Here is a 26722-nt window from a genome sequence, read left to right on the forward strand (position 1 = left end):
GGGGGGGGGGTTAACAACTGCTATCGCAAGTCTTCCTTTTTATATTTGCGTTTTTGAGTGTTTGAGGTTTTTGCATTTCAAACAAGCTTTCTCATCACACTTGAAATACAAAGTTTTTGCTATTGAGTAGTCAAACTATACTTTTCTTATTTTTTATTTATGATTAACAGCTAACAGTTAATGCCAAACAGCCACATGCGGACACAAGATTATTAAATAGCCATTAAAGGTTAGTGAGGCGCATAATTCTCCAATGTTATTCAAACGTCTGTTTATAGTGTGATGACCCCAGCGTCCTCTGCCTCAGTCCTGTGTAGTGTGTGTGCGTGATTGTGTGTGTTGCAAGGCCTTGGCTGGGGGAGCTGAGATGCCATTATGCACAAATGTAAACCTCAAAAACACTAACAAGCTAAACGGAAACTATGCAGCAGGAGCACTTTCTTCCTGTAGGTGGTGACACTATTGACCCGTAATACTCTTTTCGTCACTAAGCCCCGATGTAGCAATTTCCGATTTAGACATGTTTGACTGTGCTATTATTCTGCCTTTTAGCATCCTTTAGATAAGCATACAGCAAATGTAGAATATGCGTCCCAATTTGGGATCTTCTGCAGTTTGCAACACATGGTATTTTGCCAGCTTAAGATCATTGAATACAAACTGAAAAAGAGAGGCATGCTCAAAAGAAAGCTTACATTTCAAAAATATTGACGGGAGTAAAAGTGGAATATTCATTATCATCGGTCATGTCAACAGTTAGTTGTTTTTTTTGGAATAAAGGCAAAAAGGCTTGTAAACAAAGTCTGTGGTTTTCCACTTCGTTGAGATCAACCAATGAAATCCTGTCTCTGCTTCCAGCTCTACCTTTGACAAAAGTTGTAAATCAAACTAAACCTTCACTTGTCTTTTCTAGAAGGTAACAAAACTAGGACAATCCTCACTATTTTACCATCTTAAAGACAACATTTAATTATTGTATGTGACTCTGAAAGAGAGTTGTTGGCTGTCAGAGAATGGAGAGTACTTTTCAAAACTAGTCTGTGTTTGTGTAGCAGCTGGTGGTGATTTCCCATTGAGGGGCGCGTCCAAAATCAAAGCCGCGACAGCCATCTGGTGATATTTGACTGGAACAGTCAAAAGTGATTGGATGGAGGTACTGCTGACTCTCTGGTCCTCTCATGCTGTGTTAAGGCCTCAGAACAGAACCCACATACAAAGCCTGATTTACTTCCTAACGTCAGTAGGAATGAGGCTGCTTTTGGTGGGGGTAGAGTAACAATCTTTAACAGTCCAGAGAGGTAGCACAGGTTAAAATTCTAAAAGCTGAATGATTGATCTACTTTAAATGGCAGAAACACAACTGTACGTGAATGTTATGGTATCTTCACTGTGGCGGATTTAACTTTTTACAAATCTCACTGCAGCAAGTGTTGATAGAAACACTAAGACACAAGCGGGTGCTCAGCTGCAGCTACAATTACCTCTGAGATCACATTGTCAAAGCCCTAATTAAACAACATCTAAAAACAGTCAAAGGATCACAAGACATTCTCTGTAATATCCTTGACAGCCAGTCTCAAGGAGACCTGGTTTTTGTCGCAGCACAGGATTAGAAGCACTTGGATCAGAAGAAGCACTAAGTCATGCAAAACACAAAGCTGAAATAAAAATAAAAGCATCTGTTAACTATAATACAACAACAACAACAACAACAAATCAGATTTAAGCTAAAATAACACCTGATTGTCCATGTAAGTGTCTCCACAATGATAGGGATTTAGTGGATACACGACTCCTCTGATTTAAAAGCACAAAACCACAGTTCTCCTGCCTCATTCCTGATCGCTGAAAGGCTTCATCTACAAATACAGGCATGCATATGACCTTAAGACAATCACTCCACTAGAAGGCCAAGTAAGAAAAACAAGAAGATGAAAATCGATCTTTCTGCAGAGAAAGATGTTGAAAAGCATTGCTCTGGCTTTGTCAAGATATTGTACAAAACGATGAGCATCAGACACCTGAGAGCAGTCGAAAATAGTTATTATTCACATACAATCTGAACCCCAAACAGCAACAGTCTGTGTGGACGCTACTGAGGCTCCGAAAGTCCAGCGTGTTAGCTGCGGCGAGGGTAAAAGAAAGGCTAAGAGTTCATATCCCCGCCTGCAGAACTGACCTTACTCTTACAAAACAGCCATTTTGAACTCAAAGCTAACTCAAAAAATACCTGCAAGATTGGCACAGATACAGTATACATTAAACTGGCCTTATGTCAACAAGCAGGTTTTAGATAAAAAACATTATCCAGCTGTAACGGGAGAAGCATGACAGCTTCAGAGCATTCATTAGCTATGTAGCATTGTAACCACTCTTGAGATGCGTTTTACATTTTTGTTTCACTGGAGAATCTTTGCACTAATATGATGTGTATCTTGGTACACTACAGGAGTGACCGCAATCTCCCTAATAGAGATCCAAAATGGCTGCCTTGCGAAAAAGGTTTTACACAAAATGAGGTCACAGTGGTACATTGTTATATGCCCTGAAGAAAACATATACCTTAAAAGCTTTTCTGATTAAAAATAGAGAATATTCATATGATCTTTTTTTTTATATAATTCTAAATATATTTTTTCCTGCAGTGAGAGGATTGTTAAAGATTTAAAATTAAATGATAAAACACAGTAAAGAGAATAACAATAACAACAAAAAGTTAAAATAAAATAAAATAATCTACTCCTAGAGGATAAAACATTGCTGTCAATCAGTAGCTGTGTTTGTGTGTAAACAGTGCATTACCCTTCCTGGTTATTACCTTCTCTTTTGTTCTCCAATAATCTGTACATTTATGCAGAAATAAATAATTCACAGATTGTGCATACATATTTGTTTAGCATATACTGGCTCTCAGTTGAGATATTCTTTGTTTTTTCCCCGAAATAATTTTGGCTATGAAGAACAAAAGAGGTGAGTTGATGAGAGAAAACCTGAGATAGTGTAATTCAAGTGATCTGAGTTTCAGTTTGAGTCTCTCTGTACAGTTTATGGTTCTTCTCTTTTTGGCATAGATTATGTAGAAAATGAGGTTGATTTTTGGCTTTACTTAGCGTGGTAATAAAAAAAAAAAAGAAGGCTGGGGTTTGTTAAGACAACGGGTTGCTTGAGGTTGAGGTAGGTGTGTTCTGGTGCTGCGCTGGAGCAACACGACTGCTGACCGTCTTGTTTGAGACTGACGATCCGACTGCACCGGACATAGCTGCCCCTGCTGCTGCCTGAGCAAAAAGAACGCCTGCAAAGAAAAGATTAAAAGAAAATACGGTTCAAAATACAGAATATATTTCAGCAACGAAACTCGACATGAAATTAAACAAAAGACTGGGAAACCCAGAGAATTTCATAAAGTTGAAATGACGCCATTGCTTTTACCAAACCTGACAATCATACAGTGACAACAAGAAATATTTACAACAGATCACTTCCCCTTTGTGATCTGTTTTTTGTACAAGGCTAAAAAGAAACACGTTCTTCCAGTTTCCAGTCTTTATCTGAACAAATACTGATCAACTCAATGAATGTCCCTGAAAGGGCTGTAATGTTCATCTATATTAAGGTCTTATTAATCTTTAACAACCCATGACAACACATTTAAAGAGAGATTTGTTATATTGGAATATACATTTAATTTATTTCTGTCTTTTTTAGTCAGACATAAAGTCAACCTTATGAATGAAGCTTGCACTCCTTGGTACAGCCCTATTTTCTGATGGTATATCAAATTATAGTTTATATTGACTATTTAGTGATAAGCAGGGAGCCCTGTGCCACATGACAGTGTTACTCACCGGTGTACATCACGCCGTTGAGCTCCACTGACATGCTGATGCTGCCTGTGCCGTTGGTGGTGAGGTTCAGGGCCGAGTTCTGCCTGCTCTCTGTGAGGGAGACAAACAAACAAAACAATTGATGGTCAACATGATGGTGGCACAAGATGTGTTAAAATTACAATATGTTAAACAAAGAAAATATCATAATTCTGGTTAAAGTAGGTATGTTTGTGACGTATCCTAGCTGAAGTTTGTACTTCAAAATAAGTTTCTTACAATCACTGTTGTTTTACATAATAACTTGAGTAGCACTTGAAATGTTTTGGCTATGAAACCTGATGTACTCATATGATTCTGTTTTCTTCAAGTTTGTATCTTCATTGGCCTACTGTTTGACATATGTTTACCTATCTGTCCAACCTGGCCTCCCCCTTATAGGAACTTTGATTAAAATGTATTTCTATTAAAACTGGGAATTTGTACGTCCATTACAACAAATCCTGAATGAAAATTCTAGGCAATATTTTGGCCATTAAATGTTCTTGTAGAAGCAGTCCAGAGTTGACTTCCCTCAACTTTCCAAAACCAACAGCGCCAACAGGCATTGACATCCACATGTTTGTTTGACATAGCCAACATAAATTGTTGCTATTTAATTAAGTGAACTTTATCTTCAAGATCTATGTGTGCTATATTTTTTACATCTGGGTATTCAAAGTTGGAACTTTGTGTGTGAACTTGCAAAACCTTAAAATTCCTCTGAAGTCACCTGTATTATCAGTACTGAGAAACTGTTTGCATGCTCAATCAGATAGACAGTAACCAAGGACACTCGGCTATAAGATCAAAGTGTAAGCTGGCAGAAGGGAATTCCCGCTCAGTCACACACACCCATGCATTGTATGTATGCATACTGCTCCTATAAGCTAAACAGGTCAACATATAGGCCTGCTGTGGGTTACTTCCTCCCTGTCGGCTGCTGTGGTGTGTGGTGAGATGACAACAATGGCTTGAGAAACTAACTGCCAGGAAGAAGGAGAGGGTGTAGAATCCAGCTTGTGTAAATTCTAAGGAAAAACAATTAAATGTAAAATCCACAGCAGATGTGGTATTATTGATATGCACCTTCTTCCATTATTGTGGATTCTTTTAAAATGTTGTTCTGAGGTAGATCTGTCTGGAAGATCATACTTTGTGACGATTGATTATGTTAATTCTTAATACGTGAGTATGGATTTCCTTCCTTTATCCATGCAAATGTTGCCCTGAAGCAATGTCATTAATCACCAGGGGATAACATTGTATTCTTATGTGTTTAATTGTATATATTGATGTCTGTTGAACCAATACCCCCTGTACGTATCTGCTGCAAACGTTCAGTCTGACGGAAAAAGATGGCAAAGCATTAACCCTTTTTTAATACAACAGAGCTACAATTTTATTATGATGTCAGACCAAAGATGAGTTCTACTTTTATCAGCTATCAAGAAATTACCATTTTATTTATTTAAGCTGTGGTGGATTCACTCAAGTAGAAGTAAAAGTACTGAATTACTAGTTGATTCATTAGATTCAATTAATACAATAATGATATTGTTCTCAAACTGGTCTCAATTCATGACTTAACGTAAAAGTAGCGAGAAGTGCAAAAATAGAAGTACTTTGATTTTATTGCATATTGAATCAAGTGTAGTCAACCATCTATTCTTATGGCTAAAGCAGATTTAGGAAGGCTAGTTCAACTTTTGTCTTTTATCTTTATATGATTAGAAAGTGGAAGAATTTCACCAGTGAGCCACAGGCTTCCTCATGTAATATGAAAAACCACATCTGACTGTATGATTAGTTTGACTGAATGTATCAGAAGCTCCACCTCAGTCAGTACCTTGGTTGTTGATGCGGATGTTCATGGGTAACTGAGCGGTCATGGCCAGCAGGTTGTGTTGCAGCGCTCTCTGCAGCAGTCGTTGGTGTTCCTCTGCCGGCAGCGCCATCTTCTTCTCTGGTGGCTCTCCGGCCTCCAGTTTGTCCCTGAGCTGCTCCAGAGCCGCCATCTGAGCGGCCATTGTCGCCTGAGCGGCTGCCGCCTGCATCGCCCCCATCGTGTTCCCCTGCAGCGCCCCCGCTGTCAGACGAGCCATACTGAGCCCCATCAGTGAGTGGCCTACGTCCTCTTCTAGCCAGACACCACAGTGAAGGGAGAAGGATTATTTTGATTGAAAAAGCAAAAAACATGTGTTATCCAGGCAAGATATAAACCATAAAAACAGCCTATCTGAGATAGTATGTTAGTGTTTAAGATGTCTTACAGAAGAGAGGACAGTAAGTCCATTCCTGTTAAATGGTAAGGATGAGGAATACTTAGTTTTCCTAACTTAAAAAAGAACTATCCCCAGTCATACAAAATAGAGTAATTGAGTCTTACCACTCAAAATATTATCTTTCATCCTTCCAAAGTCCTTAAACATCACACATCATGTGAGTTTCTAAAGGAATCTCACCTTTCTTGATCTTGTGGTTATGGATCAGCGAGGCTCCGTTGGTGCCCATCGTCAGGCCAACGCTGGCTGATGGGAGTTTGGGCGAGGAGAGCATGGTAGGGGTCCCGTTGGGCGAGTATGTGAAGAGGGAGCTGCCAAAGCTCTGCCGCCGGCCCTCCCGCCGATTACTGTCGATGGCTGCCTGGAGCTCGTTGGGGTTGCTCAGACTCCTCTTGTCACATTCATATGGGTACAGGTACTTCATGTATCTGAAAGGAGTACAATGTATTTATGTTTCACTAAAAGCCAGTTAATTCAGGGATGCGCCAAGCTTTAACCTACTGCTGAAAATTCAATTAGTTCCTATAACATACATACAGTATAAAGCTTTAACATTTAACTATTTTGGGTGGGCTAACTTTCTTTCATATCAACTATTTTTTTCTCATAAGTTTCCAAAATGTAACGAAGTACATTGCAATATGGACCAACTACAGAGAGTGTTGAAATCGCTGAGCAGTAGAAAACTGGTTATAGGAATGGACGAAAGCATTTTGTTAAAAATAAATAGAGTGCCACAGTGACGCGTCCTCAAACCCGGAAGTAAGCTGAGCATGGGTTCCTTCGACAAAAAAGCTATGCAATTTCTCCATAGGATTTTGGAAAATAGCTCGAAATAAGGTCTGTGGTTGACACACATTAAAGAGACGGATCACGTTTTGGGATAATGCCCACATGTCTACCCTACTTTTATAATTTTCTAATCGAAAATTATAAAAGTAGGGTAGACATGTGGGTATTATCCGACTGAACAAAACGTGATCCGTCTCTTAAATGTGTGTCAAGGACGCGTCACCTGTGGCACTCTATTGTTCACTTTGTTAATAGGCCTTTATGGGCTTGTCACTGCCTGTGTGGATCCCAAATATACCAAACACACAAATAACACAAATCCAATTAAAACAACCAGAGGGGTGTGTGTGTGTGTGTGTGTGTGTGTGTGTGTGTGTGTGTGTGTGTGTGTGTGTGTGTGTGTGTGTGTGTGTGTGTGTGTGTGTGGGTGTGTGTGCGTGTGTGTTTGTACTGACTGTGTGCGTAGGGTGAAGGCTGCACTGGTGATTGAGGTAGGCAGGTTGAGTCCTTTAGTGATCTCTCTCCACAGTTTCTTGTTGATGACCTCCACCAGGCCGCCCTTCTCTGTCACCAGCCTGTAGAGCATGTACAGATCCAGGACCTGCTTGGCCATGATGGGAATACGATTCACTGGCGTTCCTGTAATAACACAAAAACACACAGTGACCTTTGTTAGGAATAGTTGGAAATTGACATGCTTGAAAAGAGCTTTTACTATTTTTCATATACGAACAAAAAGGCAGGAGGATCTTTTGATCGGATTTTCTTAACTGGCCAACACACACATAGCAAGGAGCAGACTGAAGTACAGGTCAACAAATGTATCAAAAGGCAGTCATCTGATGGACAAATGGATTATAATAAGATACAGGAAACATACTTAGACACCAGAGGGCGAGATATCCAAACGTTTTTGTGGAATAAAGTAGGGTGTACTGGAAAAGTTATGGCCCTTCATTTCGATGGATCTTTCGATACATCCTTTTTCAGTAGACAGAACAGTTTAAATATTTACTGTTTCATCAAAAATATAAAACAGGATTTGTCTTGGGGACATTTGCAAACCTGACAATCTTATCTCCTAAAGGATGTGAATGACAAACCAAGTATGAGACAAATTGCCTTGGGACAATCAGTATCTCCAGTTTCGGATTAATCTGTGACAAATGTCCTTTACTTAGGAAGATCAAAGCCTTCATTAATCTTTCCACCAAATGATATTCATTTAAACACAGAGTGACCCTGAACACAATCTTCAGGTCCACTTCGACCCAAAATATGATCGACCCTAGATGTTCATACTAAAGAGTGATGCCTCAGTTATAGGTACGACCTGCAGATGGCGCTCTCATATTCTCAGATCATGCTTGGCAGATCCATTGCTGCTGGCTCTGACACTGTAAAGTTTAAACATGTAGTACTGTTTTTTTCAGTTGCGAGCACGTGTCTCTGTCTCACGTCTCTCATGTCAGTCGTCGCCCCGCTGATCTGATTATATCAGCCATAAATCAATTGTCATGTAAATCAGACCGCCTAAGTATTATGGGCGAAGGAACACCTGAAATGAGTCATTGGCCATGACATGCAAATAAAATATTGCACAATTGGAAATGAGCTTTTATGTTGGTTGTGTCGCCATCGTGAACATCCTGCATGGTTGGTGAGTCAGTGTGTGTGAGTGAGAGTGTGTTTGTGTGTGCAGGGCTGGCGGATGAGCAGCAGGAGACGAAGGTAAACCAATCTGTTCCCAGGCATCGATACGATGTGTTCCTTCTAGTTATAGCCTGGGAAGGAACGAGGGGCTGCCTAACCATAAAGCAATCATCTCCGAAACGAATAAAGACCCCACCCATGTGAGTGAAAGATGATAAGACGTGTTTGTGTCGTATGTCAGAGAGAGGAGTGGAGGGGGGTCATCCCTCCCTCATATTCAACTATTAAGCATCTCTGTACGCAATGGAGTTCTGGATAGAAATAGAACATGGGATGGACAGAATCACCTCTGAAGAGGACCCTGACCAACATAAGATTTAGATTTGAAATCCAAACTAAAAACATGAAGAACGAATTTAAACCTTACCAAGTATCTTGCAAGGCAGTATATAGTGCTCTATATTGGTAGAAAACAGCATGTAAGTTAATAATAGCTTAGCAACATGGCCTCATGTATGCTATTATAGAAGATAGAAGAAATGTGTTTGAAGAAACCCTTTTTTATTACATTCCTTAGAATATAGAAACCATTGAATAGCAATGTAATAGTTGGAGGGTATTATGTTTTATTTTTTTTGTTTGTATTTGTATTTTATTGATGATTTGTTTTTTCTTTTTTGCTTGCCCGTCGAAATTATCTCACATTTTGTCCCTTTGGGTGAAGGAGGAAAGAAGAAGAAAATAGCTTGTTCTTGTCATTTGTAATTATAATGGAAACGATTTACATTGTTTACAGAAAAAATGTATGTGAGACTCTGGCTGGAGATATGACCTATAACATGGTACGATAAGACACTGAACGAACACAGTAACATACCTCGTTTTTGCATGAAGCTGAAAAGGTCGTCCAGAAACTCTTTTCTCTTCGGGTCTCTATCCAGTTCATACAGCTGTAGAAGAGGAGGAGAAGAGACCAGTGAGACAACAGCTTTTGAATTTATGTCAAAACCACCATCTAGGATCTGACACAGCAAGGAAGAAGACGACCAGGATGCTCTCTTGTTACATAAGCATCATGAAAACATAATAATGATAAATCGATAGCTATCAAACTTTGAAATGACGACATTCACTCGTAAAGGTTTGTCCTGAGAAACCAGTCAGTCTCCCTCTGATCATAAGAGGAGATGACAGGGGGAGAAATTTAAAGAAATGTGGAGCAGTCTCATTTGATGAGAACCTGATGTGGATCCAGCTGCCTTTGGCTCTGGAAAAGTTAGGTGAAAGTTAGCAGTAAAAGTGGGGCGCCAACTCGCGGGAGTACAGAGCAGCCATTGAAACCAGTAGTTGTTTTTCCAGTCCAGTTTGTCAGTATGATAGTAAAATATTCCCCAGTTATGCAACTATAAATCACACAGTATCTGTAGGAAACATTTCATAATCTGTTATTTAAAGGTTGTGAAACACAAGCAGCATATTGTTACTACACAGCCCGCAGCAAGTAGACCAAGCCACAACTAAGCTTCATGTTGTGGAGAGCTTTCATATCACAAGAAAGCCTTCACGTCACAGCTCGTAATTGAGACAAGCAGCCATCAAATTCTAGAGCTGAAGCAATTCAATTTGACAGAAAACTAATCAGCAACTGTTTTCATGATTGATTATGGCCAAACCTCTTCTTATCCCAGTTGTTTAATATTGTGAGCGTTTGATGTTAAATATGTCTCTTGGTTAAGGACTGGTGGTCGGACTAAACAAGCAACTTCGAAAAAGTCCCCATAGGCTTTCAGAGAGGAGACGATATCGACATTTTCAGTCTTTTTTCCAACACGTAAAGACCAAAGGAATGTCCAGGTGTTTTTAATGTTATCCTGTCACATGTCAAAATAATAATTGGTATTTTAATTACTCAAAGAGTGCTAAAAGCCTTAAGGCCTTAAGGCTCAAGGCGCAGGCAAGCCTTGATGAGTTTTAAGAGTATAAAATATTATATTTGAATGAATGATGTGTTTGGGATGTAGAGAGCATACAACTGGACATAAAAGATACATGAAATACATTTGATGGTGTTAAACAAAGACCCCTTTTACTTTGATTAACTAAGTTTTCTGCTTTTTTTAATTCTTCATTCACTAGGCATGTGACAAAAACAAAAACATTTTCCAAGACTTTGAAGGAGTAATTCATATACAAATGATCATTCTGGGGGGGATGACATTTCCTTTAAAGCACGCAGCCAGAGAAAGGAAATGAAAGGCTGGTCCAGGAGAAGACATGTAGGATTTTTGGCAGTAGTGGCCTCTTACCACTAAAAGACGGCCCCTCATTGTGGCATTTAGCCCTCATTAGTGACACCGAGCTGCCTTGATATCTTACTCTGCTGGGAAGGGGGAACAGAGGGGTGGGAACTGAAAAGGGTGGAGGTGGGGGATGCTGGGTAATGTACATGCCTGCTGGAGGCAAGGGGGAGTTTTAATTACAGGATGCATGCATTTGGTGAAGTGCCGCTCCATAAATCTTGGAATAACCACCCCCCCCNCCTAAAACTCCCATCCCCCCATGTGGCTTTATTTGCTCTGTATCACCACCCCCCACCCCCTCCCTCTGTCCTGATCACACAAAAAAAATGTTTCCCTAGTGACATTGTGGGAGCGCTGTCACATGGAAACAAGGAAGCTGAAGCTCCAGATGTGGTAACATGGCATGAAAAACATTTCGGAAATAACAAAATAAAGTGCACTTTTTCCAGTATGACACCAGCAATCAGTGAGAGGATGATACACAACACTCAATGGACTACTGAAGTCTTAACTATTCATTTAACGTTTGCTCATTTGCAGCGTAACAGTGTTGACATGGCAGTGTGTTGATAGTTTTTACTGTTTCCCTGAGACCCGATCGGTCTATTAGCCTAAAGTGAAGTGTGAACTGTGTTGACACCCTCACAGTATTCCTCTAACTAATCCATATAAAGAATACGCTGTTAACACAGACAAAGAGATGGTATTTAGTTTTTATATTGATTAACATGTGACTTTAAATCTGGCTTTTACCTTCTGCCTGATTGATGACAGTATTCTGGATACAATCCTTCCCTAGTTATACGCATCTCTCTCTCTACCTTCTTTTAGTTTTGTCCAGGTTTCGGAAAGCAATATGATTTTAGCCAACACAACCCAAAGACAACCGAACATCTGAATAATTAACATGACATTTAATTGACCTGTAATATTATTTAATTTATCCACTTAATACTTCAAACAGGCCTTTTAAATGTCACTTTATAATGACCTTACTTAGTTTAAGTAGTTAATAGTTTGATCAAATCATGCCTGTTTCCTACATTTCACAGAAATTGCAATCAAACTACTAAATGACGCATAAATCTGCTCGCATGCGCGCTTAGCTGTAGCTGAAGTAACGTTTTTGTAGTAACATTAGCTAGGTAAAGTAAACCCTTGTAGCATCAATCGACAAGTTGTTGGAGTTAAATACTGGAAGTAAAGGTGGAAGGAACCAGTTTAATCCTAATATTATTTAATTATCAACAATACATGTGGCTCATGTAAACACAGTCACTGATAATAATGCGAATCCGAATGAAACACTAAAATTAAAAATTAAAATTAAAGAATGTAAGAAAACAATTTGAAAAAAACGGGAGTAATAAGAAGAAACAAGAAATAAACTCTCTAAACTTGGTTTGTCAAATGTACACTCTTCAAACAACACATTGACTTTAAAACATGTCAACCTGCAGCTCAACAGAAGCTGGTAATGGAGCAGCTGCATTAGGGAGAGCTATAGTTGTTATATATCATCATCAAAGTTGGACACCTGGAGCAGCCAATCAGGAGCCTGTTCAACCGGCTCGACCACAGCCACCCCTCACTATATATTTTCTTTACTCTCAGCTCCATACATATAACCTTTATGTACATTATTACTCACCTGTCGCAATGCAAACACGCAGGCAAACACACACACTTTATCATGTCTATGTGGGTGTGGGTGTTATTATATAGGTTTAATGTCTAGAGAATGTTCACAGGGGCAAGGGCCCCTCCAGGATTAAAGCTCTGCTATTCAGATAACTGAAAAGAAACTAGATAAACGACTACAAAGTTGGCCAAGGCCAACTGGTAATGCCGGGAGCCAGTTAACGCCCCATCACCAAATCTCCTGCTACAAAAGGCCCATTAAAACAGCAGAGCTGTCTAGAAGACTTCAATTTGAAATTGTTTATTTGCAGCAGGGTGCTGAAAGTTAATTATACTAAACTGCCTGTTTTTACACACTTCAAAATCTGTAACTGGACTTTTGTAATACAGATATTTGGTTGTAACAAGCTTAGAATTGGCATCCAAAACACAATTTATTTCAGCGTACAAGCGGAGACCATATGCTGTCTGTTTAGCTACTAAAGTGACGACACTTCATATTTGAACAAGTATTCAGTGTTTGACTGCTCTTTGATAGTTTCCCACCCTGCCTGAGTGTGTAGGTCACCCCGTCTGCAGATAAATTATAAACAGGCCAGAAAACAAAGTCTTCTTATACTGAAAATAATCAGTAACCAAAGAGAAGCCTGTAGCTTTAGCCATCAGGTGGTGGTAGGTGATACTGTTTAGGGGTGTGTGTGTGTGTGTGTGTGTGTGTGTGTGTGTGTGTGTGTGTGTGTGTGTGTGTGTGTGTGTGTGTGTGCGCGCATTCATGCGAGGGGGGAAGGGTTCACTTCACTGTAGTGTGGCCAGAGGCACTAAAGTGTCACATAGCACGCAGAGGCTTTGCAACTGAAAACCTAAACTGAGAGAAGACCAGGGTATCGTCTACATGCTCCTTTACACCTGACAATCACCTGACACACACACAAACATGTACACACCAACACACGCAGGGTCAAAGTTTACTCATCTTTTAACTTACAGGCCAACCTTCAACGTTATAACTACGCAATAAGATGACATATGATAACCATAATAATAAGTGTACTCTCAGTCATTTTTCAGGTCAAATGCATTTTCTCAGAGGAGACGTGATGTCAGCACAGCATGCAGACGCACACACACATATAGTGGACTACATGTTCCTCTTTATACAGACTGATTAGATAGAGGGACAAGTAAAGGCTGCTGTTACCAATTTGAATATGTCTACATCCACATCATTCTGCCAAAGCAAACCATAAAACTGCAAATTGTACTGTTTGCACTTATCCAATAAATGAGTCATTATCATTATTATTTAATCATTTTTTATACCAAGTGAATTATGCAATTTTGCTGCGAATGTATTTGTTTTCTATTCAAATACATTGCAAAAGTCAGATATTATCTAAGGTTTCACCTCTTTCATTATGCGATTTAAAGTGGAAAGGCCTTTTGTTCAGTTTGAGATCAGTCCTTGAATATCATTATAACATTTTTACAGACAATCTTTTGGATGTACAAAGAGCTAACCTTGAGGTGTGATTAATCCTTTGCAGGCTGTGTGTTTTATTTACCGGAAGACTATTTCCTGTGGTTGAACGGAGCAGAAACTAGGTTCACATTGGGACTCATTCCCCTTTAACCCAATATTGGAGGACCAGTTTCCCAACTTCAATGAGTCTAAGTCGTTCAGTTGTTGTTCTCATGAGAGAGATTAGTATGAAGTTTCTTCCACATGTCCTCTTGACTAATTTGAATGAATTAATGCTCTAAGTCATTCAAAGTTGCTGCGTTTTTTACTTTTACGTACGACTTTACCAAGCAAACTCTTACAAAATACACAAAGATGAGTTGTGGACTCTATTAGAACAGTTTGTAATTATAAAGAGAGCTGAGAAGAACATAAAATGTAAACACGCACACACAGCACATATACTATGTATAAACACACATGTATATTTGACAGTGGGGGATGGGAATGAATGGCTAGCAGGGAGAGGGGTTGAGGGGGGGGGCTTGATTCAGTTCATGAACAGCCATATTCAAACACAGCATTGTTCCAGGCCAAAGCCCTTTTACGAGTGTCATTAATGAACCAAAGCAAACACAACCACCAGCAAAGCATCGCTCCACTACTCCCACAAAGAAAAATATAGTGTCATAATGTGTACACTAGCCTTTTTTCCTGAGGCAACAGAGCAGGAAAGTATCTCGAATTACACTGAAAAATATTTATATTTAATGAATAGTACAGCAACTTGGCAGCTTTTGGTTTCACCTAAGTTTGGTTAAATAGATCTAAGTTTTCTTCCACAGAGTACAGAAGGAATTTCAGTGAGTGGGCTCAGCCCATCATTAAATTTAACTGCAACAAAAGCAATACTCTGACTATTGAAGCTCTTATCTGATTACTTTCATCACAGTAGGGTCATACACAGAATAGGCTGTTAACACGGCCAAGGATCCTGATGAATTTCTCCACTATTTTGGATGAAACACTATTTAGCAAAACACTGCAGTCAACATTTTTGTCATCAAAAGATTCTGGTGAAAGCCAGAAGACAGTATCGCCCAACTAGCAAAACACATGGTTAACTGCAGTACCGGAAATAAGTAAACAATAGCTATTTCTGTTCTTTGATCATTACATTTAGACTGTTTATTTTATTAAAGAGAACCACTGTGCAGGTTTTGCTGAGCCGTTTTTCAGCTTAAAGGCCAACTGGGTGAGAAACCAGATTTTAAAATACCTCCAAAAGGTTAACGCAGCTGTTTGTTCTGCTTGACAACTAAATAAAAAAAGATTCAGATTCTTGAAGTGACAAGCCCATGTTCTTGTTTTTCTTCTCATTGTTGCTCAGGATTACGTTTTGCTGCTGTTTGCACGACACTTTCCAGGGATCACCTGTTAATCCAGCAATGTGAGCAGAGCTGTGACGTCTCCTTCACTCGCATACAGAAAGAGATTGACTTCTTATTGTACCTTTTCTTTAACAAGTCATTATGGTTTTAACTGCTCATCAAGTAGTAATGTAGCTAAAAGAGAGCCAACAAGTGAACTCAAGCAACAGTTCTTTTCTTAAAGCTGCCAAAAGCCATCTAGGAAACATAACTTTTAAAGCTGAAACAGACAAGGACACGTGAAAAAAAACGGTCAAGTCAGCTGACTGCTCAGATATAACAGCGTAAAAAGCATCAGAATGGGTTGTCAAGGCAATGGCCAGAAAAAGACATTTATTGCTTCATGTGCGCTGAAAAGTTCAAATACAGTGTACATTTGCAATAACTCTCTACTTTCTCAGCACGCACATTATAATGCTTCTTTAGGTTTTTAATTTGTATCTGGAAATAACTGAATCCAGTCAGTGGACAGAGCTGACAGCTACTGCACCAACATGTCTCCGTAACCTGACATCTATAATGAATCCATCTCTTTCTCCTCTGCTCTCCGCCCTGCCCCATCCCCCCCCACATGGCCACAATTAACAGCAACAATAGAGCTGTCCGATTGCAGAGGCAGTGAACGGTGTTTTATCGACAGGCAGGATCAAACACATCATAATCCAAACTGACCAGATGACCTCGTAAAATCAACTCAATCGACTGAGGGTGAGGAGCCAACAGCCTGCTGAGACAAACAAAACCGCTGTGTCTGACTGCATCTGCCTTCACCTTATCTTCTACACTCATTTACTCCAAATGAAACAAAGCGATAAGTGAGGAAGAAAAAGAAACTGAGAATAACACACAGGCAGTTTTGCTGAATAAAACTGCTCATCTAACTTATGAATACAAACACAGGATGTCCATGACCTGCAAAGTGTAATCAATGTTGTTCTTTTATGAAGTTTCTCCATTTGGTTACCATCCTAGTTGGACTGAAAACTATAAAACACAAAATATGATATATATATTTTAGTTGTAGACCCAACCATGTTCTCTTATGGTGGAATACCCTTCTGGAAGTTCAATAATGTGGCAGACATTCAATGATCTTTGAGGATATGCTGCTCTATGGTGTGAGTAGTTGTAAGGGAGGCCTAAGCATGCAGGGCTTTACCAAAACATGTGTATGCTTGGCTTCTGTCGGATATAATTTGATATATAGTATCCCCTGCTGACACCTTAACAAGGAGAAAACAGTGTAACGGAGACAGGACATGAAACTGAATGAGCGCTATCCCGTTCTTGCACGCTGTCAGCTGCCACTGCCTGTAGATCTGGATAAGAATCAGAAATAACAGCCAGCCTTCCCAGGGCCCTCGAGAGTCTAATGTATGTGGATGTTAGCAATCCAGCATAACCGCAATGCTAATGAGTAGTATCACGAAGGTAGATGCACAAATTGGGCAGGGGGAAGCAGAGCAAAAAAGGGAAATGGGTGTAACAGCACTTTAAGATCATAATGTGTTATAAAACAACACTGATACTACACTCAGTATCATCATAACTTCACATCAGCCATTTGATACTCCTTGGAAAATGTCATTTCCCTCACAAATATCTTTACATAAGATGTTTATCTGTAAACTACCCTGCCCCTATAATGACATCAAATCATGAACTTGATAATCATCTAATGAGTGTTTGCGTGAAAGCTGGAGGTAGCGCCAGTGCAGATGAAGTGATAACATTTGCGTCTGAAGAAAGTAAGATGAACACAAAGATAAAAGGGTAGCTAAAGGTTCAGAACAAGGTCTGTCACTGTGCTTATAAACAAACTTGATGGATAAAATGTAAGACATAGGTAAGAGATATTTATCTGGCTCAGAAAGGCTGAACAAGGGGGATTGTTCTCCACTGCTGTTCCTCAGTTTGGAGCACCTTGCAGAGGGGAAGAGAAGTGGCCAGGTTCCCCGTCAATCAGAGTGATGGGTGGGCAGGCAATGAGTTTAATGGTTGATTACGGTGGCCATTGAATTGGCCTTGGAAACATATCTGACACACCCAGCCTCATGGAGGGCAGATATCTGTCCATGTGGCTCACGACAGACTGAGATGTGGAAGCCACGTGGCCAGGCCCGCCCAGATCAATAGGCAGATATTCTGCAGTTTGCCCTCAAGCTACCCCTGGGTTTGTCCTCTACATGGAGTCTGATCGGGGACACTTGGCAACCCTAGCCCAAGGAGGGCAAATTATAAGCATATAAAATAGGCACTGCTTTTTTTTTCTGTACACAAAATGAAGATTAAAGTCACTGTTTCCCAGCTAAATGCATTATGTGTGTATTCTTCAGGCGTAATAAACCTTTCATTTTCATTATACACAGTATACACATAATACACAGTCAATAATACGTTGGTTGGTAAACAGGGAGGACGCTAGTATACATCGTTTACAAGCCTCATTCAGACGGCATCTATGTCTTGAAATGATCATTTAACTTTTGGAAAGAAGACATTTCAGTCATTTCAGCAGGTAAAGAACATGTGTAATCAATAAGATTAAGTATTACCAAATTGGTTCAATCTCAATGGTATGCAGGCTTTATCACCTGTGGTTTTCTTGCTATGACAAGTCCAAATATCTGCAATGGAAACGGTTAATTATCGGTTCAAATTGGTGTTAAATGGAGGTGACAAATCCCTATTTGTGTCTATAGTATGAACAGAGCTATGCCTACACAACAGCTATTATCATAGGCAAGACGAGGCATATAGTGTTGTAATGTCAAACGAGTGTGCCCTGCTCTGCATAATGTTTGAGCTATTGACCGAACGGATGGAAGACCTTGAGAACATGCAGAAAAGTATCTTTATCTTTGTTTGACCTATTTCTATATTGATTATATTAGGAATGAAAGCTTTCAACACTCACTACCTTTTTCAAAAGCATCTGAAGGCATCAGCAACACATGCATGGCTTTTGTTCAAATGAATGCCTTCCACTAGGTCGTAGTAAGCTGTCATTCAAGAGTTTGATTTGTTGACAACTCCAATCTTTCAATGCAGTATATTTCTGAAGCTCACAAAAGGCTACAGTGCAGAATTCATTATTTAGGAACAAAAAGGGCAAAGACGCACTCACATTTCCTTCACACAGGAAGATCCACACATAACAATGGCAACGACAATAAAGGATTTTAGCGAGTCCCTCCCTCTCCTCCTCGTTCCACATGAAGACATCACATCATGGAAGAACCTTGAGAGAGTAACCATACATACAGGACAAAGCCAAACTAAAATCTATACAACATATCACAACAGCCGAAGAATAAGATGGCACAAAGGAGCTAGCCTCAGCCTTTATGTAATCTTTGTTTACATTCCAACCCCCCTCTCCTTCCTTCGTATTGAGCGCCTTCCAATTTCCAGAATCCCCGTGGCTGTACAGTTTCTGACATCAGCTCGGTGTTGCACGCTGCAGGTTGGACAAGATTATAATGCTCTGCAGATCTTCACTGTCAAAACCAGCGTGTGCTACACACTTTTCTTGGCAGTGGTTCAAAGCCAAACACTAGCAGAATGATTTCTTTCCTCTCTACTCCTCCCCGCCTGTGCTGCTACTCCTCCTCAACAGGAAGACTTTCATCGCTCTTCCTACGCTGCAGTGACCTTTCGTTTTGGCCTTTGTTCTCATGACATGCACAGGGTCCATTAACCTCTTGGGTCCTTTTCAGACCTGGCATTAATATACATTCTTGGTGATTCGATCACAAGTGGACAGCTCTGAGTACAGCTCTTCACACATGGCATTAGGATGCGTCTCCTCATGTGTCTCTAGTGACCACTTGGATTGGATCTCACTTCCCCGCTCTATAAAGCCATCCGTTATCTACGTTTGAATATAGACTACGAAAAACTAAACGGAATAAAAAAAGGCTGCCTACAGTCTTCGTGTGATGAAGGCCGTAATTTTCTCCATGCAAAGGTGATGTTTTTGAAATATGTTCAGATTTTGGGTACAATTTATGAGCCTAAATGTAAAACCTATTGTCTACCGATGATCTTAGGGACCTCTGTGCTGCTGGTGTCTTTGCCGCTGTGGCTCGAGAGAGCCAGGCATATAAGCAGGGGTCAAATCTTTGCAGAGCACCAGAACAAAAAAACAGACACATCAACGAAATGTGATAAAAACATTAAATACACAATATTCAATATCTAAGGGGTTTCGGAGGGATATGAGAAATACCTTGAAAATGCCAATGTTTAAAAATATAGAAAAAAGCCATAACACACACGGCTACAGTTTAGATGTTTGAGCAGATGAGTACTAACTGCCTAGAGGACGTCAGTTGACTTCAATCCATTTGTGGCCCAAACCATTTTCTAATGGGTCTTATGTGCATTAACACCTGTACTTAGAGCTGTCCATTTTAAGACTGAATCAACCAGACGAATGTTATTGCGGGGTCTAAACAGGCCTGTTTTTCTCCGAGTACCACAGATGGCTGCACATTCTACAGGCGAAACATAGTCAATTAAATGAAAACTCCCTAGTGCAGATTAATTCAACCCCTGCAGACTCCAGTAAGGAAAACTGGTTCCAGATGATCAAATAGTGTGTTGCTCTGGAGTTAATATACTCAGAAATAACTGGTTAATTCCAAGTGGATGGATTGGAAAAAAACCTGCTTTATTTATAAAATGTTGCTTGAGTTATTACCAAGTTGTGCAAAGACATATATTTTACAATTATAAAACATTTTTTGACGTTAGCAATTCATTTACAGACAAATGTAAATATTTGTATTTGAAAGCGGCTTTCAGTTTCATCTTTCCAGTGTTTTTTCACTAAACAAATCTACGGCTGGGAAAATATACATTCATATTGAATATAAAAACAACACGGTCCATCCTATTCATACAACCCAAAGACAGATCAAAGGCCTGGAGAAAAAAACTGAGGGATATAAAACCAACAACACTTATCAGACAGCTGTATCAGCAGAAACCTGACGGGCAATCCCAATAAGTGTCGCTCCCAATTGGCTCTCATTCGAGCTACACTTCCTGTAGTAACAGTTCCTGCCCCCACTCACAATGTGTGTGTGTGTCTATGTGTGTGTGTGTAAGCAATTTAATGTTTAATGCATACTCCCCTCCATTCGCCCTGATCATGGTGAGTGCCATGAATTTTTAAAGACATCCCTACTTTACTGTCCATCTGGGCTCCATCTGCCCAGCTGCTGGTGTTTAAAGCAGATAGAGACACAGGAGAGGAGACTTCAAAGGCTCTGCATGGCCTTTGGACGAATTCTGGCCTGAGGAGGATATTGTTTATAAAAGGGGGACAGGGAGTGGGTCTGTTATATTATGTATACCATAGCATTGACTACACATTATCTAGCTAATTTATCATTCCGTGTTCTTCCATCATAGTTGATCATGGCTGTAAACTCTGAGCTTCTCCTGTGCTCACATGCCATTTTCCTACCACAAATAGCATAAACATTGAGTGTTTGTTCAAAACAGGATAACTCTCAAATAATAGGCGATAGACTTCTTTTCCAATTGCCATCCAAACATGATGGAATTAAAAGGGTTTTGCTTGAGGTAAAGCGAGGAAAATTGCAAATTGCAAGAACAACTTCTCAAAGCAATGAGTTCATTATTCTGGATAAACCACATATCTCAATGTAATGTTTTACTGAAGAAAACTGCTCCTATTAAAACTGAGAGAGAAACAATATTTATTTTTAAATCAAAATCCCAATTTTGTACTTATATCAGCACTTAATCTAAAGAACATTTAAATATAACCTATGTGACCTATGTGACACAGTAACCACAGTCAAACCTTTCCCTCATTCGGTTGGTTGCTGATTGGAACAGATGCCTGCAAGCCTATTGGCTGTTGGAAAGCAAATATACCATTAAATTGAAAAGGGTGTTAATATTTCCTGGAAATTAAAAGTTAAATTCCAAAGAGTGATACTGATATGGGCTGCTGAGGTATCCCTGAAATAACTCAGCTGAGCTGTCGTTTCAATTACAAAATGATCCAACGATGCTGGCATAATTTGATATCTGCATGAATCCTTGTCCTTTAAGTAATTCTTCTGCACCCTGACACCGCTGCCTTGATATAGTCTGACCTTTCAGAGTGGGCAGATAGGCAGGTGGACGGCTGATCCAACAGGAATGCAGGTCGGGCTTCGGCTGATAAATGTTAGCCTCACACAGCCTGGGGGCAACCTCACCATAGCATTTATTTGATTGCTTCACTTACCTACATGGCACCTTGGATCTAGATGTGCTGTGACATTCAACCTATTTCTTTGGACTCATTTGCCAGACTTTCTTTACTGGACTTCTTAAATTGATTTATTACATTAGGACATTAGTTAAAATATGTTTTCTTTACTTTCTAAATGACATCTTCCCCATGTGAGGAATCTCTCTTTTCTATTCCCTCTCCTCTCTCCATTTATTTCCTAACACCTTCTAACGAGGACCTTGGACTGGCTCCTGAAGCATTGCTATAGTGATGCTCGTAGAGAAACTGTATGTGACATTGGGACCTCACAAAGGACGTGACTTTAAATGCAACACAGAGAAAGGACAGTTCTCCGCTTGGAAGATCTCCAACTGCTGCCGACTGATAAGAGGCACGCAGGGTTTCTACTGAGGATCTGGGGTTCCCAGTGGCCACATTATCACCCTCCCTCAGGCACATTCCAACAGCCTCCACCCACCTGCCCAAAATAAACTATACAGCCTTAACCCCTTCCTCCCCACCCAGTGTGCCCCTCCGAAACACGGCATCTGCACACCATTCAACTCAACAACACATGAGAGTAGTTCATAAGGCTGGAGATCATGACTTTCTCCCATGATTCTTAGGGACTTTTGAAGTTCATGTGGACAGAACAAACAATCATTAAAAGAAAAACTACTGTGTTCCTCAGAATAACCACACATCTCTTGTTTGCGCTTCCAATCATTTTGAACAAATGTTTTCCTCTGTTTGTAAATTAGGGACGCTGCATTTATAGCAGTTTGATTAGAATTCAGTTTATAAGGCTAAAAAGTGTTATGCTCATTTCAGTTTAACTGTAATCTGCTGTTGCAAATCTGCCTCAACTACAGCGGTGTGACACTCAACGTTAATGTTAATTAAGTAAGCAGAGCGACATTTTATAGAATAGTTGCAGGAGGGTCTTGGGTAGCAATTGTCTAACATGGCACAGAGTAAAGTATTAACTTAAGTCGGTTTCAGAGCTTGTCGCAAATCGCAAATTTGCAATGCAGGAAATCTTTGACAGCTGCATCATATTGAATTATTCGGTGAGGTTTCAGGCGGCGGGACGTTTTATTGCATGCAGATGAAGTAACTTGTGAGATTTTGGTTTGGTTTGGTATGACTCGCCACTATTACAAATATTACAAGATAATGTCAACATTTAACATTTCTTAACCGCTTCGGTTTATACTGAACATGTTTTAAGAAACAGACAAATCTGTGGGTCTATAATCTAACTGTTGTATGATGAGAATAAACCACAAGAGCCAGTTTCATATAGAAAAAGAAGAAGCAGAAGAAAAATGGCGCCCACTAAATATAAAGTAAAGCTGAAATTACTGAGTTTGATTTGCATTGGGTTAGAATTATCAGCGGACAGACTTTCTTCGTCATTACAGGTCGGCTGCTTTTCCTTTACACAGCACATTCACAGAGCAATATAATCACAGGCTAAAGCTGCAATTGTTACTAATCACCGTAATCATACAAGGGCCAAATGAGTCATGGACTAAAATCCTGGATTCACAACATTATAAACCATCAGCAGTGAGGAGGTTGAGAGCCACAACTCGCTGCGAACAGATGTGACTGTTGTTGCTTTATTCCCTAAACCGTGTTAAAATGCAGAAGGTTTTAATTGCCAGCAGATAGTGTGTTTCTTCCCCTCCGCCCTGTCTCCCTATAGATGGGGACATTGTATAGGCGTGACAAAAGTTTTAATCAACAATGGATTGGGTAACATTATCTTAACAGCCAATATACTGGCTGGCTTTATTATATAACCGTCAGCAACTTACTGACATGCCATGATAAAAATGTTGGGCATTGCGTACCTGACGTATGAAAACCACTAACTGTTGAGGGTATCAATTCAAGGCTTTACGGAGGGAGTGGTGGACTATTTAGAGAAGGTTTAGGTTTTAGAGGAGTTTTATTCCATACACTCTGTCATTACAAGTAATGGGCCTTAAATTACAGAATAAATGGTTAGGTTTAAAAATGAAGCAAATGGTTGGGGTTAAGCTTGTTTACCTCAAACATAGCCTTAAGGCATCAATATACATTTCTAGAATCTTCTCCAAACATACCAAACTGGTTTTATCTTCTAAAAGAGTAGGGGTACCTAAAAGACAAGCTGCTGTTCGGTCAGAAAATGTTTTATGGCTTTAGACATTGCTACAGACCACGAGTGTGTTTGAAATTTAAAAGTGGCTTCTGTTGTGTCATATAAACTGCCTTTGCATGAAATGGTATGCTCAGTATTATGCCACACTTTAATCCCGGTAAAGCAGCCTTAGTTTTTTAGTTTTGCAATGCAGGGGCAAGTTGAAATGGTTGAATTGATTCATTGATTCCATCAAGAACATTTTAATAATATGTTACTATCGCTAAAACGTTAAAAACTTAGTCAGAAAAGGTAATTTTTTTTCTCAAAGGCCTGTATCTATTCTTTTAGTAGCAACATTTACTGTAATCTCAACAAGTGATTGAGTTTTTAATCCTCTGTAGTGAATGGTGAGTTCACTATTTATATCGTTCACTAGTTTCACAGTCTTTTTTATCACGAGCCTCCTTCCATCTTAACCTAGCTGTTGACAGACTTAAATCTCTTCATGTAAACAGCCTGTCTTATTCCACCAGGGCCTCCCTCATAATATCCAGCCCACAAGCATGTTTACAGCAAACGCCAGCATGGTAAAGCTGTTAAAATGCACCCGAACCCCTCCCCTCCCCTCCCCCACTTCCCTCAGCTCCTCAGCCTCAGCGAGCAGTCCTATTCATTTCACCCTTTGGCAACAGCAGTCAGTAAATGTCAAGTCTTTGGAGGCACTAAGCCACCCTGGCAAAAACCGGACAGATGTAGCCCACCAGAATGTCAGGTGGCAAAGACAAACGTATAAAAGCTCAGTTAAGGGTTTATCAACATTTGGCTGGTGGCTGGTGTTAATTTCCCGCCCTGGTCGGATTACTTCAGCTGGAAAGGTGACATGATGTGAGAGGTGTGAAGGCCAGATGTGGCTCACTGGTCTACAAACAACATATTGGATTATTGTAGATTCTCAATGTGTTACAGCGGCTGATTTAGGGATATTTTAGGGAATAAGCTGATCTGGTTCTCAACAGCTGACTTTAAATCTCCACTAGCAACAACAATTTAGCAATTTTCCCTTAAAATGAGAGCAGCACCCCAATCCGAATAGTAGGAGGCGTATAAAGAAGACATCCTACCTGTCTGAACTGCTCCTCATAGGTCCACTCTCCGTGGTCTTGTCCGCTCAGATGGCTTTGCGTGGCGTGGGGGGGCATGATGGCTACCCGGGGCTCCTGGTCGACGCTGGGCCGGGCCTTCAGCAGCTGAGAGTGAGGGTGGAGCTGACGGTGCGGCAGCAGGAGGATTCCCTTGCCTGGAGCCACAGCTTCATGGCCCGTTGGCAGACCCTCCTCCGTCAGTTCGTCATCAAAGTCTTCTTCCATCTCGCCTTCGAAGTCTTCCTCGTCCCATTTCCGTTTGCTGTATACATTAAAAACAGAATATTGTTTAAAAAGGCAACTCTGCAGATTATGTTAAGAATAACTTGACTCACATCTGCTCCTCCTCATCTGACCCCATCATGTCCTTATAATGCTCCTCCCGGTCTTCATTGTCATCGTCATCATCTTCGTCCTCGCCACCGCTGCTGCGGTCTGACATGGGGCTTTCCGAGACCCTCTGCAGCCCGGCGGCAGCGGCACGCATGGCTGCCAGCGCCGCCATCTGGGCCTGCTCCGCCTCGGGGGCCGGGCTCCCCATCGGCTCGTCCCCTCCTCCAACGATGGTGCGGACTTGAGACTGTTGGGCGGCGGCTTGCTGCTGTAGCTGCTGCTGCTCCATCAGCAGCTTGGCCCTCTGCTGCCGGTGCAGGTTCTCCATGACAGCCTGGAGCTTCATCTCCGGGGAAAGCGGCACAACGTTCAGCTGCCTTCCTTCCCCTCCCTCCCCCAATGAATGAGCACCAGTCCGGGGCCAGGCGGTGGACAACGGTCGATCCTTCTGCTGAGCAATCGCCAACCGTTTTTTGTGGTGAGGCAGCTGCAGGTTATGGTTATGAAGTGAAATGAGGAGGAGGAGGGGGTGGCAGAGCTCTCAGAAAGGTCGACTGCAGTTCTAGAGACAGAGGCCTCTCTCTTGTCTCAATGGTTTTTCCGGCAGTCGGGGGGAAACCAAAGACGACAGCAGGGCTGAGTTGCACAGCAGTCAATGAGGCAAAGGTAGCGGAGGTGAAGGTAGGAGGACAAGAGTGTGCGGATACACTACAAAGACCTGAGGGAGAAAAATAATAACGGTGTCAGACTGCCACTTCCACAATGTCTGTTAACATCAGTACCTTAACGTAAGGGAAACACTTTTGTCGTTGCAGCGCCAAAATTGTTTAACAAATTTCCCCAATGAATCAGATATGTCTCTATATGTCAAACTTTCCATTCACTAAAGTGGACTTATTAAACACTGGCTCACATCATCTGGTACAGCACACAATACTGCATGTTTGATTTTTATTGCTATTGCACTGGCTTTTATACCATGTTTTTGCTGACCCACCAAACTTTTAAATTCATGATCTTTAGCCTGACTGAATTTTTGTAAAACTTTTCTGAGTTGCATTAAAGTAGAAACGTACAGAAGAAGCTGAGACAGAAAGTACCCAATTTCACACAAAAAATCCTAACTTATCCCTAAATCAGGCATAGACGCACAGTCCCTGAGTTTTCAGTTGTGCAACATGTGCAGGATTACTCACAGACCAGACAAGCTATGCACACAGAAGGACAGATTGTTTTAGCCTCAACAACAAGAGGAAGTGAAATCACAAGGGAAACCATAACTTTCTTCACCTGGTTGGCACATACCAAGAGTACATGCAGCCCGGTCAACACTGTTGCGTCTACATTGTCTAAAGGTTGTACTTAACAATATAGAACTAATATAAAGGGGTGTGACTTTTCTCAGGTATGACTGGTGTGTTTTTCCCTGAT

At 40.6% G+C, this 26722-nt stretch overlaps 2 protein-coding genes across 3 annotated transcripts in view; one reads left to right on the plus strand and one right to left on the minus strand.

Annotated features, from left to right (window-relative positions):
• The window catches only part of ctdspl3 (CTD (carboxy-terminal domain, RNA polymerase II, polypeptide A) small phosphatase like 3), a 12252-nt gene extending 11663 nt beyond the window's left edge, over positions 1 to 589 (plus strand). The window contains exon 11 of the mRNA XM_010772836.1: positions 432 to 589. Within this exon, the coding sequence (XP_010771138.1) occupies positions 432 to 473 (42 nt within the window). The 3' untranslated portion in view covers positions 474 to 589. The remainder of the gene's footprint in view (positions 1 to 431) is intronic.
• Positions 590 to 1670: 1081 nt separating this feature from the next.
• arid3a (AT-rich interactive domain 3A) lies at positions 1671 to 26006 on the minus strand. 2 transcript variants are annotated; one of them, XM_010772831.1, is made up of 8 exons: positions 25294 to 26006; positions 24938 to 25220; positions 9471 to 9543; positions 7396 to 7579; positions 6329 to 6576; positions 5713 to 6000; positions 3846 to 3935; positions 1671 to 3292 (listed from the first exon to the last, which is right to left on the minus strand). In XM_010772831.1, the coding sequence occupies exons 1-8, from the start codon at positions 25635 to 25637 to the stop codon at positions 3147 to 3149; spliced, it is 1656 nt and encodes a 551-aa protein (XP_010771133.1). In that variant the 5' UTR covers positions 25638 to 26006; the 3' UTR covers positions 1671 to 3146. The 2 variants fall into 2 exon arrangements, with proteins under 2 accessions (XP_010771133.1, XP_010771132.1); XM_010772830.1 differs by having other exon boundaries at positions 5713 to 6003.
• Between the last annotated feature and the right edge of the window lie 716 nt (positions 26007 to 26722).

Source organism: Notothenia coriiceps, unplaced genomic scaffold, assembly GCF_000735185.1.
Source record: "Notothenia coriiceps isolate Sejong01 unplaced genomic scaffold, NC01 NC01_scaffold00011632, whole genome shotgun sequence".
NCBI lineage: Eukaryota > Metazoa > Chordata > Actinopteri > Perciformes > Nototheniidae > Notothenia > Notothenia coriiceps.